General features: G+C 45.3%; 1 protein-coding gene across 2 annotated transcripts in view; it reads right to left on the bottom strand.

The window, feature by feature from the left end:
* The window catches only part of pgpep1 (pyroglutamyl-peptidase I), a 30,678-nt gene extending 13,655 nt beyond the window's left edge, over window positions 1–17,023 (bottom strand). For both annotated transcript variants that reach the window (XM_033047052.1, XM_033047053.1), the window contains exons 1-2: window positions 16,865–17,023; window positions 5,307–5,359 (exon numbers count right to left, since the gene is read on the bottom strand). In XM_033047052.1, coding sequence (XP_032902943.1) covers window positions 5,307–5,359; window positions 16,865–16,898 — 87 coding nt within the window. In that variant the 5' untranslated portion in view covers window positions 16,899–17,023. The remainder of the gene's footprint in view (window positions 1–5,306; window positions 5,360–16,864) is intronic.
* Between the last annotated feature and the right edge of the window lie 4,570 nt (window positions 17,024–21,593).

The following is a 21,593-nucleotide window of genomic DNA, read 5'->3' as shown; positions in this document are numbered from 1 at the left end:
CTATTGCTTCGCTCCATAGATGCTGCCTCACCCTTAAGGGTCTCGACCCGAAACGTCACCTATTCCTTCGCTCCATAGATGCTGCCTCACCCGCTGAGTTTCTCCGGCATTTGTCGATCTTTGGTAGCAATTTAATAACTTTAAATATGTAAGGAGGAACTGCAGATGCTGGTTTAAACGGAATGTATAACGCAATTGGATGAGGAAGATTTTTTTGATTGCAACCGGTATTTCCGCTTTTCATTATCCACATAATTGTCTTCGTATTTGCGGTCCTTCAAATATTTCGATCGAGCCATCTACAGTGTCGATACATGGATGTGTAGGAAGGAACTGCAGATGCTAGTTTACACCGAAGATAGACACAGAATGCTGGAGTAACTCAGCGGGACAAGCAGCATCTCTGGAGAGAAGGAATGGGTGATGTTTCGGGTTGAAATTTAAATCTGATTGCAGTGTATAAAATTATGAGGCATAAATAGGGTAGGCATTTTCTCCAGGATGGAAAAAACAAATATAAGATGGCATAGCTTTAAGGTGAGGGGCAAAAATGTTGAGGAAGTCCCACAGAGGTTGACATTACTATCTTTTACATGATGCACTGAACTGAAGCCATGTCTGCCATCAGTGATGGGCAAAAATAACCCCATGGCATGGTTTTTAAAGTAGGCAAATTATCCAAGTGACCTTTTATCAAGTCAAGTCAAGTAACTTTTATTTATATAGCACATTTAAAAAACAACTCTCGTTGGCCAACGTGCTTTACATTGGTAAAAGAATAGTATAACAAACAGTCTGACAGAAGGGTTTCGGCCCGAAACGTCGCCTATTTCCTTCGCTCCATAGATGCTGCTGCACCCGCTGAGTTTCCCCAGCAATTTTGTGTACCTTCTAGTATAACAAACAACATTGGTTCATAGATTAAATACAAACATCACTACATACATATAGCCCTCGCTCAGAGGACGTCAAGAAAGGCTTGGGAGTAGAGATGAGTTTTAAGTCTCGACTTAAAGGAGTCGATGGAGGGGGCAGTTCTGATGGGAAGAGGGATGCTGTTCCACAGTCTAGGAGCTGCAACCGCAAAGGTGCGTTCGCCCCTGAGCTTATGCCTAGACCGCGGGATGTTCAGTAACCCCAAATCGGCCGATCTGAGGGACCTGGAGGTGGTGTGGTGGGTGAGCAGCAGGTTTTGATGTAGGTGGGAGCAAGCCAATTGAGGGCTTTGTAGACATAAAGGAGGATCTTGATGTATCTTTTACACATCAGTAATCACCAGAGTTTGTGGAACTTGCTGGGTGCAATTTGGCTGCCATGTTTTCTGTAGTACAGACCATCGCACTCACCAACCTCTGCACTGCACCAACTGAGTTACTCTAGCACTTTGTGCCTTTCAACTTTGCAACGGGCTGTAGGACGCAGCCCAGACCATCACGCAAACCAACCCGCCTTCCATTGACTCTATCTGCACTGCCTCGGCGAGACCACCAGCATCATCAAGGACCAGCCTCGCCCTGGTCACTCCCTCTTCTCCCCTCTCCCATCAGGCAAGAGATACAGAACTTTGAAAACGCACACCTCCAGATTCAGGGACAGTTTCCTCCCAGCTGTTATAGACAATAGACAATAGGTTTAAACGGAAGATAGACACAAAATTCTGGAGTAGGCCATTCGGCCCTTTGAGCCAGCACCATCATTCAATGTGATCATGGCTGATCATCGTATCATTTTCCTTGTATGTCTTTACCTACATCGCCAGGAACCCTAAGTACAAAGTATAGCAAGTGAAGATGTAACCAACAGCAATAGTTGTGCTCTTTGACTTCTCCAATACTTCCAATGTCAAGAAATACTCCTTTGATGGTTGACCTGCCTCCTGTGTACCGATGACCACATTGGCAACATATCTCCCCACAGCATCGGTCGTCTCGTCTATTGAGACCCATATTTTGTTGCGTGCAACTTCATCTCTAATTTTCTGCACAACAATGTTGAAGTTTCTGTCAACATTATTTTTCGGTAATGATGACTCGCTCGGTATATGTTCCTCTGTGTATTTCTCTAAAAAACCGCTGAGAGATTTGTTTTCCAAATTCCACAGTGGAATCCCAGCATCAATGAATGCTCTGCCCAGATCACTCGAAAACTCAGATTTGGGACTGGAGCCAGCAGTAAATGTTGTGCATATTTCCTACCTTCAGTTTCTCTGCCGTCGACTTGTATTTACCTGTCTGTACATGCTGGGAGACGAAATATTTCTTCTCATGATTCACTGCTTTCTCACATGCTTTGCAAAACAGCACACAGTTGTCTGTAGAGAATATATCACTCCCGTACACTCAGCAAATCGTTCCATTTTTTACAGGGCATTGACTAGACTTTAGGCATTTTGACGCTTGCAGAGGTAGATCTTACAGGAGCGGGGATGCAGACCTCTACAGGCAGGCCAAGTACAAGCTGAGAAGAGGAATCAGAGCTGCCAAGGAAAGGTACTCTGAGAAGTTGAGGAGCAAGTTCTCAGCAAATGACTCTTCTTCAGTGTGGAAGGGCTTGCAAGTAATCACAAGCTACAAGTGGAAACCCCCCCCTTCTCCTTGGACAATCGTCAGCTGACCAATGACCTGAACGAGTTCTACTGCACGATCGATAAACAGAAACTTAACCCTGGTACCCCCACACCCCATCCCCAACCAACACTTCACACCTACTCACAGCTTGACTCCAGTTTGAACAGACTAGATCCTTCCCCACCTACTCCGCCCCAATCACCACTTCACACCTACTTAAAGCATGACTCCAGTCTGCAAAGACTGGACCCTTTCCCACGCACCCCTCTCCAAATCACCACTTCACACCCACTTACAGCCGGGTTTCGCCCCGGTGGTGTAAATTTTCTTGTAAGTTACGTTAAAATGGAAACAAAAGGCTGATGTAGGCATTTCGTGCCTTTTTGATGATTTCAGGAAGATAATGCCCTTTTCACGATTTAGGCACTCAATTGTGAAAAGGGCATTATCTTCCTGAAATCATCAAAAAAGGCACGAAAAGGCACCTGGCATTTATGGCAAAATCCTGGCTCTAGTTATCAGGCAACGGCACCATCCACTCACCAACAAGAGAGCGGTCCTGAGCTTCCATCTCATGGGAGACCCTTGAACTATCTTTAAATCAGACTTTAATTCAGTTTATCGTCCACTAAATGTTTGACCCTTTATCCTGTTTCTGTACACTGTGGACGGCTCGATTGTAATCATGTGTAGTCTTTTCACTGACTTGATAGCACGCAACAAAAAACGTTTCACTGTTACTCGGTACATGTAACAATAATAAACCAAACCAGACTAAATTAAACAGTGCATTCATTGCAAAGTGCGTTGGCGTATCCGAAGGCTATAAAAATGTTTTTAAAATATATCTTCACTGAATACTGTTGGAATGGTATGGTTTAAAGAAATGGAAGATTGCAGCAAGAGCTTGAATGTAGCACCTACAATGTGGCAAACCATGCTACTTCTAAGCCGCTGGGGGCCTGAAAACATCGGACTGGCTGCGGAGGCCACAAATAGGCCCCGACCTCGGGTGGTCACAGAAGAAGAGGTCTAAACTTTCTGGTGCGTTTCCCCACAGTGGAAAATTCTGATTCTGTTGTGGGGGGGACGTTCATGTTGAATTCTACAATGTGTTGTGCCATTTTTCTTTTTAAATTTTTTCTATAGATGTACGGAATTATTAATTTTATGCAAGGCACTTTGGTTTCAGCGCGAGTTGATTTAAACGTGCTATATAAACCTTTTCATGTTGGAATGACGCATTAAGTTAGCTGTAATCTAATAAGGCCACATCCAAGATACTTCAATTAGATATACTTCAAAATGTACATTATTTTGTTAAAATAGCCCTCATGACTTACTAATGTTTTAATTGTGGCCGTCAGTCGGGGAGGATTATTTCGTTGAATCTTCTTTTGCTCGTTGGTATTTTAAATACGTTCATTTTAAGGTTAAAATAAAAATAATAAAAGACAAACAAAACCATATTAATAAAAATAAAAGGATTTGTTCTATAAAATTTGAATTCATTCAAAAGGCCGCACTTATTGGCCTAGAAGGCCGCAGGTTCCCCACCCCGGGATAGAAAATACTGTGCAGGAATAGCCTGTCAAAATGACCTGCTCGACCTTGGGCAAAGGCAGGGATTCACCAAAGCTGCAAGGCCTTCTCATGAAATGTGTAGGAAGGAACTGCAGGTGCTGGTTTAAACCCACAATGATTTTTAGATACTTCTTCTCAGTGTGAAGAAGGGTCTCAACCCAAAAGTCACGTATTCCTTCTTTCCAGAGTTGCTGCCTGACTGGTTGAGTTACTCCAGCATTTTGTATCTAACTTAGGTCTTCTGATGAGGCTGTTCTAGTTAACAACAAACGCTGCCATCTTCCTCATGTGTAGATCGTAGACGTTACCGGGGATATTTTGCCAAACAAGGAGCATCTTTCAACGGGAAGAAAAAGAAAGCAAATGCAATGCTCGTATTTATTTCAAGGGCGGCTTGTATACAAAAACAGGGATGCAAAGCTGAGGCTCTATAATGTGCTGGTCAGGCCACATTTGGAATATTGTGAGCAGTTTTGGGCCCCATATCTGAGGAAGGATGTGTTGGCCCTGGAGAGGATCCAGAGGAGGTTTACAAGAATGATCCCAGGAATGAGTGGGTTAACTTATGATGAGCGTTTGACGGCACTGGGCCTCGACTTGCTGGAGTTTAGAAGGATGAGGGGAAGACCTCATTGAAACTTACCGAAAAGTGAAAGGATTGGATAGAGTGGATGTGGAGAAGGTGTTTCCACTAGTGGGAGAGTCTAGGACTAGAGGTCACAGCCTCAGAATTAAAGGACGTTCGTAAAATAGACTGTTGGTCTAGATGTGCGTAAAGCCAGTGATGAAGGAAATTCACACTCCGGAACCACTGCTGTCCCTGTACTGGAACTGCGTGGCACAAATGTGTAGAGGGAGTTTTACCCGTAGGGCACGACATGATATTCTTATGGACACCTGTAGAAGTTAATAGTAAAACACACAACATTCTCCGGTATCAATGAAATGACAAGCAGTTGGCAAGGCAAGTAAAATGATCTAAAGGAAGCAAGTGGGTGGAAGATTGCAACCTTCGCGTGGTCCGCCCTGTTTCGACATGCAATTAACTCGACGTGCACAAACGGAAGATCAAATAGAACAAGTTGTCCAACAACTTTAGGCTGTGCACGCCACACGAAATAAGAAGAAGAAGGAAGCAAGTGAAAGTCCTCTTACCTGCACAGCGACCCAACTTGCGTTGGTAGTGTGCTCCCCAAAGGGACCAAAACCTGAAATAACAGAGGGGTTTCAACATTACAAAGAATAGCCAGCGATAACACATTGCCTTAGACTCAGTCTCTGAACATTACTGATACAACACAGTTGTACAAACTGCTCACTATTTTGAGCGATGTCCTAACTTGCATTAGGTATCAGCCATGAGTTAAAGAGCTCACGGTTCAAGTCTCCTATAGCTTGAACCCAGACAGAGCAACATATAGTGCTGTTACTCTAGGGAGCGCTAAACTGCCAGAGGTTTTGTACCCAAGATGCTAAAGAAAGCCGGGCCTTTGATGGTCATAATTCATAGGAGTACAATTAGGCCATTCGGTCCATCGAGTCTATCTTTCACTCTCAACCCCATTCTCCTGTCTTCTCCCCGTAACCTTTGACACCCTTATTAATCAAGAACCCGTCATTCTCTATTTTAAAATACCCAATGACATGGCTTGCACGGCCTTCTATATCTTCCACAGATTCACTATCCTTTGGCAAAATAAATTCCTCCTCGTCTCCTTTCTAAAGGTACATCCTTTTATTCTGAGGCTGTGCTCGATGCTCCTCGGCTCTCCCACTAGTGGAAACATCCTCTCCACACTCACTCTATGCAGGCCTTTCATTATTCTGTAACTTTCAATGAGATCTCCCTTCATCCTTCTAAACTTTGGCGAGGACAGGCCCGGAGCCGTCAAACGCTCATCATGCGTTAACCCAATCCTGCTCAGGTATGGGGCCCAAAACTGATCACAATTCTCCAAAGGTGGTCTGACCAGTGCTTTACATGGGCCCCAAAAGGTTCCGTGATATTTATCCAAATGATGAAAAGAGGAATTCAATAATAATAATAATAATGGATGGGATTTATATAGCGCCTTTCTAATACTCAAGGCGCTTTACATCGCATTATTCATTCACTCCTCAGTCACACTCGGTGGTGGTAAGCTACTTCTGTAGCCACAGCTGCCCTGGGGCAGACTGACGGAAGCGTGGCTGCCAATCTGCGCCTACGGCCCCTCCGACCACCACCAATCACTCACCCACATTCACACACAGGCAAAGGTGGGTGAAGTGTCTTGCCCAAGGACACAACGACAGTATGCACTCCAAGCGGGACTCGAACCGGCTACCTTCCGGTTGCCAGCCGAACACTTAGCCCATTGTGCCATCTGTCGTCCCGATGCCCGAGGCCAATTACTTTCCATTGATCAACAACACTAAAACAATTACCTGCTCATGTATTACATATTTGCTTATCTGAGCTTGCTTTATTCAAAATTGGAACGTCTTCTGCTACAATGCAAACACTTAATTGGTATTGGCCAATACACAAATGCATAACCAATCCCTCATTTTTAAATATCAGGCAAAAGAATTTGATGCATGTAAAGGGGCTGTCCCACTTGGCGAATTTAGAAGAGTTCGAAAAAATGACATGTTGAAGACCTCCTTCGACTATGTTGAAGACCAGATACGACTAGCTTCGGGAAAATTGGACACCGAATAGTGGAGAGTGAAGACGACCTCCTTCGATCTCCTTCGACTATGATGAAGACTATCTACGATTACCTTTGACTACCCTCAATTACCTACGACTAACATGCCGACCTACTACGACTAAACCTACGAGTAAAAAATGTATCGATTTTTTCCATGGCGACCTTTTTTTTACTCGCGGGCATTTTTTAACATATTGAAGAAAAAAAACGCCGCAACCTAGCTGAGGCCTCGAGCGTGAAGGAGAGTTACGAAGACCTCCTACGACCTCATGTCGACCATGCTGCGAGTACGAGTCGTGGGCAAACTCGCCAGAACTCGCGGATTAGGTCGCCCAAGTGGGACAGGCCCTTTAGTTGAGCATTGTATCTACAGTATGCATTATGCAAGATGGACATAAAATGCTGGAGTAACTCAGCGGGGCCTAGTAGCATCTCTGGACAGAAGGAATGGGTGATTGTCTGAAATAGGGTCTCGACCCGAAATGTCACCTATTCCTTCTCTCCATGCTGCCTGTCCCCACTAAGTTACTCCAGCATTTTGTGTCTATCTTCGGTGTAAACTAGCATCTGCAGTTCCTTCCTACACATCCACGTATCTACACTTTAGATGGCTCGATCGAAATATTTGAACAACAGCAAATATGAAGACAATTATGTAGATAATGAAAAGTGGAAACACCTGTTCTAATCAAAAAATAATCCTCATCCAGTTACGTTATACATTCCCATCAACCAACCATCTACCTAGTCTTTTCTCATTATCCAACTGCATCACCACCGCTTCACAAAGTTCTCTTATTTACTATCCGATAATTCCCATTGACCTTAATAAATCTCTACCCTCACCCTCAAAGACTTGGAACAGTTAAGATTCTAGCCCATCCCCAGCAAATTTAAAGAAATGAAGCACGCAACAAAAGGCTTTTCACCGCATCTTGGTACACGGTACTCTAATTTCTTACAGCGATATCAGAAATGGATAGACATATGTAAAAGGGAAGGCCGAATTGCCTAATTCCTTTCTTCTGAGAAGACCAAAGGACAACCTAGTGGAGGATTTTTTGATGGAAAAATTGTCGAGGAAGGTTTCCACATTGAGTGACGATTTGAAGAAAATAAGACTGGAGATTCTGAATGTTAATTATAACGCAGACATTGCCTGGTCCATCACAGCTGCTGACCTGCCCACCATCAAGGGGATTTACAGGAGGTGCTGCCTCAAGAAGGCAGGCAATATCAAAGATCAGCATGACCCTGGCCATACTCTCATTTAAAACATTTTTTTTTTAAAGATACAGCGCGGAAACAGGCCTTTCGGCCCACCAGGTCCGCGCCAACCAGCGTTCCCCCGCATAGTAACACTATCCTACACCCACTAGGGATAATTAAAAAACATTTTTTTTTACATTTACCAAGTCATTCAAGTTACAAACCTGTACGTCTTTGGAGTGTGGGAGACAATAGGTGCAGGAGTAGGCCATTTGGCCCTTCGAGCCAGCACCGCTATTCAATGTGATCATGGCTGATCATCCCCAAACAATACCCCGTTCCTGCCTTCTCCCCATATCCCCTGACTCCGCTATTTTTAAGAGCCCTATCTAGCTCTCTCTTGAAAGCATCCAGAGAACCGGCCTCCACCGCCCTCTGAGGCAGAAAATTCCACAGACTCACCACTCTCTGTGAGAAAAAGTGCTTCCTCATCTCCATTCTAAATGGCTTATTATTTTACTCCTTATTCTTATCTGCAGCTGTTGGTGGTGATCCCTCCGTTTTGTGGACACGCCAGAGGCAGGAAACATGTACCCGATGTTGGGGGATTCCAGAACCAAGGGCCACAGTTTAAGAATAATGTCCACGAGAGCCCTGAGTACCGACGAGTGGCCATTACCGTAAATCTCCGCGTTCAAATCAGGGCAAACTTGGGAGAGCTCTTGGAATGAACTCGTACCGTGGGACAGGGCTATTAGTCAGACCATGCACTGATTTTGAGGCAAGAAACCTTGTACATACTGGTCTCAAGGGTGTGCAGTCTGGACTCGACAGACAGACAAAGGGACTAATAGGATTAGCGGTGTTTATCTGCCTTGTCACCTCCATCACACAGGACATTTCCAGGCTTGTGCTGATTTTACAGCAAGTATCAGGTTGCCGACATTTCCAGATATTTATTTTTATTCGTCACTGCAGGTGCTATTCACGGGGATCAGGCAGGCTTGAACTGTTTTGGTTCTTTTATTTTAATTGAGTGTAGGCATTGGTGGCGATGCCGGCATTTTATTGCACATTCCTTAGCCTTCCTCCAGGTGATAGTGGTGAGCCACCTCCTCTGTAGACTGCGTGGGACAGGCGCTTTCTCAGTGAGAGAGTTCCCAGGTTCAGACCCAGCCCAGCAGTGAAGGAATGGTAAAAACATTCCCATGTCAGGATGGTGTGCAATGCTGGGGTAACACTGTGGGTCAGGCAGCGTCTCTGGAGAAAAAGGATAAGCCTTTTGTTTTTAAAAGATGGACACAAAATGCTGAAATAACTCAACAGGACAGGCAGCATCTCTGGAGGGAAGGAATGGGTCTGAAGAAGGGTCTCGACCCAAAACGTCACCCATTCCTTCTCTCCTGAGATTCTGCCTGTCCCGCTGAGTTACTCCAGCTTTTTGTGTCTATCTTCAGTTTAAACCAGCATCTGCAGTTCCTTCCGACACACTGGGTCTTTTTTTTGGTCTCTTTTCGGGTCGGGACCTTTTTTCAGACTGAAAGTAGAGGGGAGGGAACTGGAGGCAAGAAAAAGCCAGAACAGAGCATTTCCATGCTCAACAAAAATAATTGTAAAGGTCCTGAATAAAATCAACCCTCAAATTTGTGAACTCAAGGGTCTAGAACGTAAGTTTGTCGATGATGATAGCTGCATCAGATCATCGAGTAGGCCCTAGTGTTGGGGAAAGTGTTTTCTTCCAAAGGCATGGTTCATGGAGGCTCTGCGTGTGAGAAATATGGCACAAAACACTCGATCATTTGTTCAAGCTAACAGAACAAGGGATATACTGGTTGAATAACTAACGTCCCCTTCCTACCTTATTTCCCTCTTATGACCCTGCAAAACCTTTTTCACCCAGAGAGGTGTGAATCTGTGGAATTCTCTGCCACAGAAGGCAGTGGAGGCCAATTCACTGGATGTATTCAAGGGAGAGTTAGATTTAGCTCTTAGGGCTAACAGAGTCAAGGGATATGGGGGAAACGCAGGAACGGGGTACTGATTGTGGATGATCAGCCATGATCATATTGAATGGCGGTGCTGGCTCGAAGGGCCGAATGGCCTACTCCTGCTCCTGCTTTCTATGTTTCCTCCTTACTTGTAGGGCAGGAACTCGGCAGCCAATTTCCATAAGCAAATGAGCTAAATTTGCAGGTAAGACTTCATAATCAGAGGAATGCAATAAAAGTCAGGTCTGTGCAATACATCACGGTACTCCTCCTGATAGAAACATAGAAACATAGAAATTAGGTGCAGGAGTAGGCCATTCGGCCCTTCGAGCCTGCACCGCCATTCAATATGATCATGGCTGATCATCCAACTCAGTATCCCGTACCTGCCTTCTCTCCATACCCTCTGATCCCCTTAGCCACAAGGGCCACATCTAACTCCCTCTGTCCCTCAGATGATCTGAAGTTCGAGACAGATTTCTGAGCTATGTTTAGAAACAAATTGTTTGAGCCCATGAGAAAAAAAATAAAAAATCCACAATCATATTTACTGATTGTAGCAGGGATCAATTGAGCCAATTGTGGAACTGCTTAATTCTATCTGAGGGTACACAAAAATGCTGGAGAAACTCAGCGGCTGCTGCACCCGCCGAGTTCCTCCAGCATTTTTGTGTACCTTTTATTTTCCAGCATCTGCAGTTCCTTCTTAAACACTAATTCTATCTGAGAATTGTTATAACCAGTCAACAATGCAGAAGCTTGCCTGAGCAGCAGAGGCAAATGAACCCCCCACAAACACTCACCAAGAGAACATCAAGGCAATGTTTGGGTTGCTTATAAACTTGTCACTGTTCGTATGTTTTAGGAGCAGAATTAGGCCATGCAGCCCATTAAGTCAACTCCACCATCCAATCATGGCTGATTTATCTTTTCCTCTCAACCCCATTCTCCTGCCTTCTCCCCATAACGCCCAACACCCTTACTAATCAAGAATCTGTCAATCCCCGCCTCAAAAATATCCATTGATGCCTTCCACAGAGCAATGAATTCTACAGAATCACCACCCTGCCACTAAAGAAATTCCGCCTCATCTCCTTTAGTTTAGAGATACAGCGTGGAAACAGGCCCTTCGGCCCACCGGCGATCCCCGCACATTAACACAAACCTGCACCCACAAGGGGAATTTTTTACGTTTACCAAGCCAATTCACCTACAAACCTGTACGTCTTTGGAGTGCGGGAGGAAACCAGAGATCTCGGAGAAAACCTACGCAGGTCACGGGGAGAACGTACAAACTCCGTACAGACAGCACCCGCAGTCGGGATCGAACCCAGGTCTCCGGCGCTGCATTCGCTGTAAGGCAACAACTCTACCGCTGTACGCGCCACCGTGACGTTTCTAAAGGAACGTCCTTTTATTTTGAGTGTGACCTCTGGTCCTAGACTCTCCCACTAGTGGAAACATCCTCTCCACATCCACTCTATTGAGGGCTTCCACCACAATAATCACATGATCAACAGTATTACCACATTGCATTTGAAACATTGCCTTGCATTTGTTTCCGAGCCACCTTTCTCCCACCACAACTACAAGTGGACATTAAATCCGGGCCTGTTTAAGAAGGAACCAACCGCAGATGCTGGAAAATCGAAGGTGGACAAAAATGCTGGAGAAACTCAGCGGGTGAGGCAGCATCTATGGAGCAAAGGAAATAGGCAACGTTCCGGGTCGAAACTCTTCTTCAGTCTGAAGAAGGGTTTCGGCCCGAAACGTTGCCTATTTCCATCGCTCCATAGATGCTGCCTCGCCCATTAAATACAGGCCGAACCAGGTATGCCCCTATTCTGTAAGAGTAAAAACAAATTCTGATGACAGATCAGTGTAAAAGGTAAATAAACCATGGTGGTGAGAAAACTTTCATTTTTTTTCCACGGGTTGGGGAAAACACACCAGCATCTATTGTCTATCCCCAAATAGTTTCTGAATAAAGGAAGTATTTCAAGGTCAAGCACAATTTTGGGTTGGGAGACATATATAGACCAACCGATAAGGTTGAGACGTTTCCTCCCCTTTGGGACGATAGTGACTTAAGGCACGGGTAGGGGTGAACGGACGGTCAACGTTAGGGGACGTACAATATAGTTACATATTCCACAACCGTTCCATTGTCACACAGGCCCTCTCCCAATCACAGCTCAAAAACTGATCGCAAAGTTCAAGATCTAGTCTGATGCATAATCTGGGTTTATCTGCCTTGTGTAACATTAAGGGAAAGGTAATAAAGCCAGGAATGTGTTGGTTGACCAATTAACCAGTCCCAGGTAAGCAAAAGTGCTGGAGAAACTCAGCGGGTGCAGCAGCATCTATGGAGCGAAGGAAATAGGCAACGTTTCGTCCCAAAACGTTGATTATTTCCTTCGCTCCATAGATGCTGCTGCACCCGCTGAGTTTCTCCAGCACTTTTGTCTACCTCCGATTTTCCAGCATCTGCAGTTCCTTCTTAAACAATTAACCAGTCCCCACCTCCTTTCCCTCTTTTGACCCTCCTATCACCATCACAGATACTCTCAATTCTGACATTCACCCAAAGTCCCGGCAGTACGTTCAAATGGACGTTAAAACATCCCGTGGCCAATCTTTAGGAGTGTAGCTCAGCAACTGCCCAGTATCCGGGCGGGTATACCTCTAGCACCATCTGATCATTGTCATGATGATAAGTTCATAAAGTCATGAGTGGCAGGAGCTGAATTAGGCCATTCGGCCCATCAAGTGCACTCCACCATTCGATCATGGCTGATCTATCTCTCCCTCCTAACCCCATTCTCCTGCCTTCTCTCCATAACCTGACACCCGTACTAATCAAGGATTATCTGTCTCTGCCCTAAAAATAGACATTGACGTTGCCTCCACACCCTTCTGTGGCAATGAATTCCACAGATTCGCCACCCTCTGATTAAAGAAATTCCTCCTCACTATCCTTCCTGAAGGAACGCCCTTTAATTCTGGGGCTGTGATGTTTTTGGAAGGTTGCTGTGGCCCACTCAAAATGTCCAGCACAAATTGACTGCCACATTTCCTGCATCACAAGGGTGACTGCCCTTCAGAAAAAAGCACTTCATTGGGTGTAAAGCTCTTTGATGATGCAAAAAAAAAGTGCTTTCCATACGAGAGCTCTCTCTGTCGTTCTTCAGGGCCTGTTCCGACTTGGACGACCTAATCCACGAGTTTAGAAGGCATTAGACGAGTTGAAAAAATTGTCAAGGTCGTGTTGACTCGTCGAAGTCAAAGACCTCCTACGACTATGTCTATGACCTCCTACGACCCCCCTCGACCTCAGTCTTCCACACCTCAGACCAACTACGACTAGCTACGAGTGGAAAATGATCACATGATAACATGATGTCATGTTTGCATTTTTTTTCTCGGGCCAATTACCAACCCACGACTACCATCACGACCAAAAAGCATCATTTTTTTCCATGCCGTCCTTTTTTTAAAAAAAAACTCGTGGACATTTTTTATCAGGCTGGAAAAAACGCCGCGACCTACTTGAGGCCACGAGTACGCGGAGACCACTCACAAGCATGAGGAAGAGTTACAAAGACCACCTACGACCTCGTGGCGACCATGCTGCGAGTATGAGTCAAGGGCAAACGCGGCAGAGGTCGCCAATTAGGTCGTGAAAGTGGGACAGGGGCTTTTGGCTCCTTCCTGACTTGACACAGCTGTTCCTGTACTCACGAGAGCGGGGACAGTCCTGGCCACGACCTGTTACCCGCAGCTACTGTCAACGACACTGTGAAGTGCCCGCCAGGAAGCAGCAAGGGCGGACGCTGTGCCTCGTGCGCGGCGGGGCTTCTGTCCCCCGCACCGTGAAGCTTGAAGAGGGGCTGGGGGCGACATTCAAATCCCGAACCGTCCTCTTTCCCAGCTGAAATAGGAGAGGAACAACAACAACTGACCAAACAAAGGACTTTCATTTAGTTTTCAATATCAATGAATAATTAACTCGAGAGAGACACAAAAAGGCTGGAGTAACTCAACGGGACAGGCAGCATCTCTGAAGCGAAGACCCTTCTTCAGACCGGTCACCTCAGACTCACTTATTAGCAGGGCCATGCAGAAAGGGCAGATGAGTCAAGACAAATCGGGGAATGCTTTTGAAGAGCCAGTACAAGCATGACGGGCTGAATGGCCTTCAATTAATTCCGTGATCGCAACAGGCTGGTGACATTGTGACGACACCATTCCATATATGACCGATTCTAAATGACTCGAATACTTGTGCAGTTTACATAATGCAAGAGGACAAGAGGAGGCTATTATTTGCACTTCAAGGCACATTAAAGAAAGAGAAGAACTTTAAAATCAAAGTTAACTTATTAACCAACCACCTGTCGAAGTATACAGAACATGTATCTTTTTTTAAAAAAACTTATTTTATTGCTGCTTTACTGTGTACCACAGTCTTTCCACCTCCTAATGTGTGCCTTTAAAAATAATAATCTTATATAAGTATTTTACAGAATAAGTGTAAGAAATGCTTCAGGATGAGGAGCAGCCCAATCCATATCCACCCTGTTGTGAGGTAGTGATAAGATAGCTCTTCTGTATATTTCTGACACCTTTAGTTAACAAAGATCTATTAGCATCAAATGAAATTTAAATTCTGAAATGAGACCAGTCGTGGAGGAGAAATAAAAAATTTCCAACTTGGTTCCAGAGAGTTTTGTCTCTAAGTTTCAGGTCACAGACACACCAAATAACAGTAGTTTTCATTTACTTTTTTTGGCTCCATTTAACATTTTTGATATCATCACTGGTATCCAACAAAGTTACTTATAATGACAAAGTGTTTTGGATGACATATTTTAAAGATTAATGTCAAAACTGAAAAGAACGGATTTCATTTTGCGGTGCAGTGTCAACTTCAGGCACTTATTTGTCAAGTAGAGCATAGCTTAGTAAACCTCACTTTGCACAATCCCCATGCCTTGCAGCCCCAGGTCTAAAAATTATCTCTCAAGGAACAATCATTAAAACAAATGATAGACACAAAAAGCTTATTTCGCTTGAGCAGCTTACAACCCAGCGTTATGACATTGATATCTCTAACTCCCAAGTAACCCTTGCATACCCTCTCTCTCGCTCTCTGTCCCTCCCCGACCCTAGTCATCTTACTACTTTCACTATCCTCCTGCTGTTTCACTGTATAACTCGTTATCAACAATGGACCATTGTGGGCTCCACCTTTCCCTGATCATCGTTACTTTTTGCATATCTTTCATTCATTATATCTCTCTATAACCACCGTCTATATCTCTCGTTTCCCATTCCCCTGACTCTGTCTGAAGATGGGTCTTGACCCGAAACTTAATCTATTCCTTTTCTGCAGGGACGCTCCCTGTCATGCCGAGTTACTCCAGCATGTTGTGTCTATCTTTGGTTTAAACCAGCATCTGCAGTTCCTCACTACACATCAAAACAGATGATCTGGTTATTAACATCTCAGTGTTTTGGGAGGTTCCCCCCCACCTTCTACAGCTTACAATATTGACTGCCTCTGGAGAAAGAAATTCAATGGCTGTAAAATGCATGGGGCCACCTAAAGGTCAAGAAAGGAGCTAGGAAAAGTTACAAAACCAAGACTAAAAACTTCTTAATGTCCTGTGTCTCAACATTTCTGATAGACCTTTGACAAATACATGTAACTGCAAACTCCAATTCCTGGATTCCTGCATTGGCTACTCTATTAATCGCCCTTCTCCTGGCTAAAGGTACTGGGCAATATAAAAACAAAAAATCACATAAGAAAATTGCATGAAGTTGTATATCCTTAAAAACTTTCAATTAAATTGTACTGAAAAACCCAGCCAGATTGCAAAGATGATCTTTATAAAGAAAAATATTTAAATCATCCAAAGACTGTTTAAAATTAAATTTAACACTAATCTCCTCTTTGTTTGATTCTGTCTGAGCCTTTCTTTCTTTTCATGTCCCCTCAGCCAGACACAGTTTTACCTTCCCTAACTAGTTAAAGGCTCTGCGTCCTAACTATTTGCAGTCAGGCGTCACAACAGTCCGAGTTCGCAGACACTCAACAATCCCAAGCCTTTCATGCATGATCTCATTTCCCTAATGTTACTGTCTGGCCCCAGTCTCGGCCCCTGTCTGACCAACTCCCTTGTCCCTTTGTCTTCCACAGCTCGGCATCGCATGCACTACAGCAGCAGTCACACACAATGGCACCCCGACACAGCAAAAACAAACGACAAACCCTCTCCAATTGTTTTGCAATTTATTTTCCTCTCTGACTCCAAAGGCGTTCTTTTCCCGAGTGCCCCCAACTTCCCTTTTATTATGGCCGTATGTATGGAGGTAAACACAGTGAGAACCATTCAGAAGAATGTAATCATTCCAAAGTTTGCTGCGGTTGATGCAAGTTGCTAAACATGTTTTGCAACTTGTACTGATGTTCATTTAACATTGATTGCAACAGGTGTTTGTTTCAACTTTTTAAAACAACCGGCGTCCGACTGAAGGAGAACTTTTTTCCAACCAAATCAGGAATAATTTCAAGTAACACTGGATTTCAGAAGCATGCAGCCTGGAAATTGGAGGAATTAAATGTAATCACAAATTTGCGGCAGGCACACAAAGAAGTGTGTTAGGCTGGAGGGGGGGAAGGATTTGGTTCACAACCCTTCCTCAACTCTCAGCCAAGTTGCTAGACGCCCCAACCCCCGGGGGCTCCCGGCAGCCGATTCCTGTAACAAAAAGTGTAGATGGTACATTGTGGCAGCTCGTCCAACCCAGTTACCTGTCACCACCACGGTGCTCCTGCTCCTCTCCATCTCCCCAACTCAGCGCAGCCTCCTCCCTCGCCTCGTCTCCACTTCTTTTTCTCCTCCCCCCCTCCCTCTTTCTCTTTCTCTTTCTTTCTCACACTCAGTCAGTCAATTCTCCAACTGAACGGACCCACCTTCGCGTCAACATTTCACGCACGTCCGGACCACGGCGCACAAGCGCCGAGCGTACATACATCACCCAGCCGCGCCCCCATCACTGATTAAGTCATCTTTCTCTGGCTCAGCTCAGCCCGAGAAAATCCTGCGTTTCCTTGCCTGGTGGTTGTTTGTTGTGTCCCCCCCCCCCCCCCCCCGGCACTCTTATCACAACTATGAGATACCAAATCAAATCACCCCGCATTTTCGTGTCTTGAGGCCAGGGGTAACTCAGCGGGTCGGTCAGCCAGCATCCCCGGAGAACATGGGTATGCGACGTTTCGCCCTTGTGGACTGTGTCTGTACAAGGCCAGTTTATGGAAGTGTCCCCTACATGTCCTCCAGAGATGCTGCCTGCCTGGCCCGCTGACTTACTCCAGCACTTTGTACCTTTACTGTAAACCAGCACCTGGCAAAAACAGACACAAGGAACCCAATTGTTTAAGAAGGAACTGCAGATGCTGGAAAATCGAAGGTACACAAAAATGCTGGAGAAACTCGGCGGGTGCAGCAGCATCTATGGAGCGAAGGAAATAGGCAACGTTTCGTCCCGAAACGTTGCCTATTTCCTTCGCTCCATAGATGCTGCTGCACCCGCTGAGTTTCTCCAGCATTTTTGTGTACCAAGGAACCCAATTCTGTGAAAAAAGGGGGAGTTTGCCAACTGAAACCAAAACCAAAACCTATATCTTCCTAAAATAGACACAAAGTAACTCAGCGGGTCAGGCAGCATCTCTGGAGAGAAGGAATGGGTGAGGTTTTGGGTTGAGACCCTTCTTCAGACCTTCTCCTGATTCTCGGTCTGAAGAAGGGTCTCGACCCGAAGCGTCACTTATTCCTTTTCTCCAGAGATCCTGCCTGACCCGCTGAGTTACTCCGGCATTTTGTGTCCATATCAGGATTTTCTTTCCATGGGAGAAGGCCGCACTATCATCCACATCCTTCGTGGATGACAGACATCAAGTGTGACAGCAGGCACTGGACACTTTCACAATTGGGGCATTCGGGCAAAGGGGCAGAAAGACAGAGGATCAGTCTAATTAATCCCTGCAGGCTGTCTGCTGCCTGCCACCAGGACATGGTTGTAGACACAAGGAACTGCAGATGCCTGGAATGTACTGCCAGGGGTGGTGGTGGAAGCAGATATGATAGTGGCACTACAAGGCTTTTAGATAGGCACATGGGATCATGTACAGGCAGATGAGATGAGTTTAACTTGGTGTCATGTTCAGCACAAACATCGCGGGCTGAAGGGCCCCTTCCTGTACTGTTCTATGTCTCCTATCCCATTTGTGGAAGAGTCTGAGGCTCCCACACACAAGCCTCATCAGCCACATCAGAACTTTCGGAATTGGAGTAACATAGAAAATAGGTGCAGGAGGAGGCCATTCGGCCCTTCGAGCCAGCACCGCCATTCATCGTGATCATGGTTGATCGTGTAGAGTTCGAGTAGAAACAAATCATCCTTGATCCCAAGGTAGACAAAAATGCTGGAGAAACTCAGCGGGTGAGGCAGCATCTATGGAGAGAAGGAAATAGGTGACATTTTCGGGTCGAGACCCTTCTTCAGACTGATGAAGGGTCTCGACCCGAAACGTCGCCTATTTCCGTCGCTCCAAAGATGCTGCCTCACCCGCTGAGTTTCTCCAGCATTTTTATCTACCTTCGATTTTTCCAGCATCTGCAGTTCCTTCTTAAACACCACGTTAATGGTGGATATTTGGTCAATTGCTTAAAAGTTTAGTTTAGACATGTTACAAACCACTTAACACAGGCTTTCACTGTTATTTTGGAATCTTCACGACAAACCTGTCCCCTGACAGTCAGGTGGCGAGTAACAAATGTTACTCTCTTAGATCGACAGAAAATGCTGGGGTAACTCAGCATCTCTGGCGAGGAGGAATGGGTGGGGTCTCGGGTCGAGACCAGCGCAAATTGGAGGAACAGCACTTCATATTTCGCTTGGGTAGTTTACACCCCAGCGGTTTGAACATTGACTTCTCTAACTTCAGATACCCCTTGCTTTCCCTCTCTCCATCCCCTCCTCCTTCCCAGTTCTCCCACCAGTCTTACTGTCTCCAACTACATTCTATCTTTGTCCCACCCCCTCCCCTGACATCAGTCTGAAGAAGGGTCTCGACCCGAAATGTCACCCATTCCTTCTCTCCAGAGATGCTACCTGACCCGCTAAAGGGCCTGTCCCACTTTCACAACCTAATTCACGACCTTTTTTACTCGTGGACATTTTTCATCAGGCTAGAAAAAATGCCCCGACCTACTTGATGTGACGAGTACCTACGACTAGCACCACGACCTACCTACGACCTCGTGGCGGCCATGCTGCGAGCATGAGTCAAGGGCAAACTCGGCAGAGGTGGTGAATTAGGTTGTGAAAGTGGGACAGCCCCTTAAGGAACTGCAGATGCTGGTTTAAACCGAAGATATACACACAAAGCTGGTGTAACTCAGCGGGTCAGACAGCATCGAGTCATAGGGTGATACAGCATGGAAACAGGCCCTCAGCCCAACTTGCCCACACCGGCCAAGATGTCCCTGCTACATGAGTCCCACCTGCCTGCCCTTGGTCCATATCCCTCCATCCCCAGCACCCCATGTACCTGTCTAACTGTTTCTTAAACGCTGGGATAGTCCCAGCCTCAACTACCTCCTCTGGCAGCCTGTTCCATACAACCACCACCCTTTGCGTGAAAAAGTTACCCCTCGGCACCTCTGGAGAAAAATAAATAGCCCTTTCTCCCGACCCGAAACATCACCTATTTCTTTTCTCCAGTTTTTTGTGTCTAACGTTGGACTGGGAAATCCTTGCTGATTTATGTGCACTCCCTCTTGTGGACAGTTACTGCATATCATCGACAGCATCAAAATGAGACACAATGGACATAGATTAACACTCCAGAACTACGAAGCATTATGTTCTGATTATTGCAAGGCATTACATAGCAATGTTCCCAGATTACTATCCCCAGCACCCCATTGTTAGCACTCCAACAGTGAATCGTAGTCTCATAGAGGTGATGGAAGTACTGGAGGGTGATGTTGGATGCGGGCGTGGTGGGGTGAAAGGTGAGGACAAGGGGAACTCTGTCCTTGTTGTGAGGGTGATCGAGAGAAGAACTATGAGACACATGGGAGACATGTGTGAGGGACCCAGTTATGACAGAAGAGGAGAAACCACATTCACTATGAAAAATGAAGACATCTCGGACAGGGCCGGCCTTAGGAAGTGCGGGGCCCAATTGGGAACAATTTTGGTGAGCCCCAGGTTCCCAGCCAAGGTCTGTCAGCCCTGTTATTTAGTATATATTATGAAATTGTACACCAAGGTGCTATACACTGTCTTATGCCCCTGTCCCACTTAGGAAACCTGAACGGAAACCTCTGGAGTCTTTGCGCCCCACCCAGAGGTTTCCGTTCAGGTTTCCTAAGTGGGACAGGGGCATTAATCTCTCCTGCTCTCGTCTGACTGTCAGTACCTCCACTGGCTTCCAACCTTTACAGTAGCTGCTAATTACCATTAAACTGGATTATGTGATTAGACACAATGCCCTTGGAGACAGCGGCTGATTGGACGGGAGACCAATTTGTTGATTGGACGGGAATTTTAAGGGAAGCTGGTCGGTGATTGGACGCAACCCCCTTAGAGACAGCAGTTGATTGGCCGCCAAATAATCGGGCACAAAAAATTGACAAATAGGAAAACAAAAAAATCGGAATTCCGATTTAAATCTGATATAAGGTACAAAGGATGGGTATCGATTAATTCTAGACAACAGATTAAACAAAATAATCTGACCCCATTAATTCACTCAAGGTGTATTATGATGTGTTCTACAATATGAAGTGTACAGCAAAACTTGCACTTCCAGAGTGGTCTATCGTGTTGTTTCTTCAACAGACCACGGATTTATTTTAAGAGCAAAACATAAAGTGCAGGAGAACTCAGCAGGTCAGGCTGGATCTATGGAGGGTCCGAAGAAGGGTCTCGACCCAAAACATCACCTATTCCTTCTCCCCAGAGATGCTGCCTGACCCGCTGAGTTACACCAGCATTTTGTGTCTATCTGTGGAGGGAATGGCTAGGCGACGTTTTTCAAAATTCTATATTTTAAAAATGGGCAAAGCAAAAAGTAGCATGTTCTCTAGAAAGGCATATCCTAAAATAATTGATCGGAAGGGTGTGATTTTTCAGTCAGTGAGCTCGCGGTCCGGAGCCATTCTCTATTACCCTCTACATAAAAGCAAAGTGTCAATGCCTCTTCAAGGTCGACTAATCCACCTGTAGCTTCAGTTGCAGGTACAGCTGAAGGGATTTGGCGCTCAGCCAACGCTATGAATTTATATGAATTTTAAAAATCTGATACGTTTAAATCGTTCAAAAGCCACATCCAAAACGTGATAAATAACACTAAATAAAACTGAAGCAAATAAAGCCAAACAGAAGAACTAATCTTGAAGGAAAGAGAGAAAACAACACGCATGCATTAAAAAAAATAATTCATATATCATCCCTAAATGACGGGTACA

This window comes from Amblyraja radiata, chromosome 29 (genome assembly GCF_010909765.2).
Source record: "Amblyraja radiata isolate CabotCenter1 chromosome 29, sAmbRad1.1.pri, whole genome shotgun sequence".
NCBI classification, from domain to species: Eukaryota; Metazoa; Chordata; class Chondrichthyes; order Rajiformes; family Rajidae; genus Amblyraja; species Amblyraja radiata.
The sequence above is the reverse complement of the archived record's forward strand: the minus strand, read 5'-3'. Positions and strand labels throughout refer to the sequence as shown.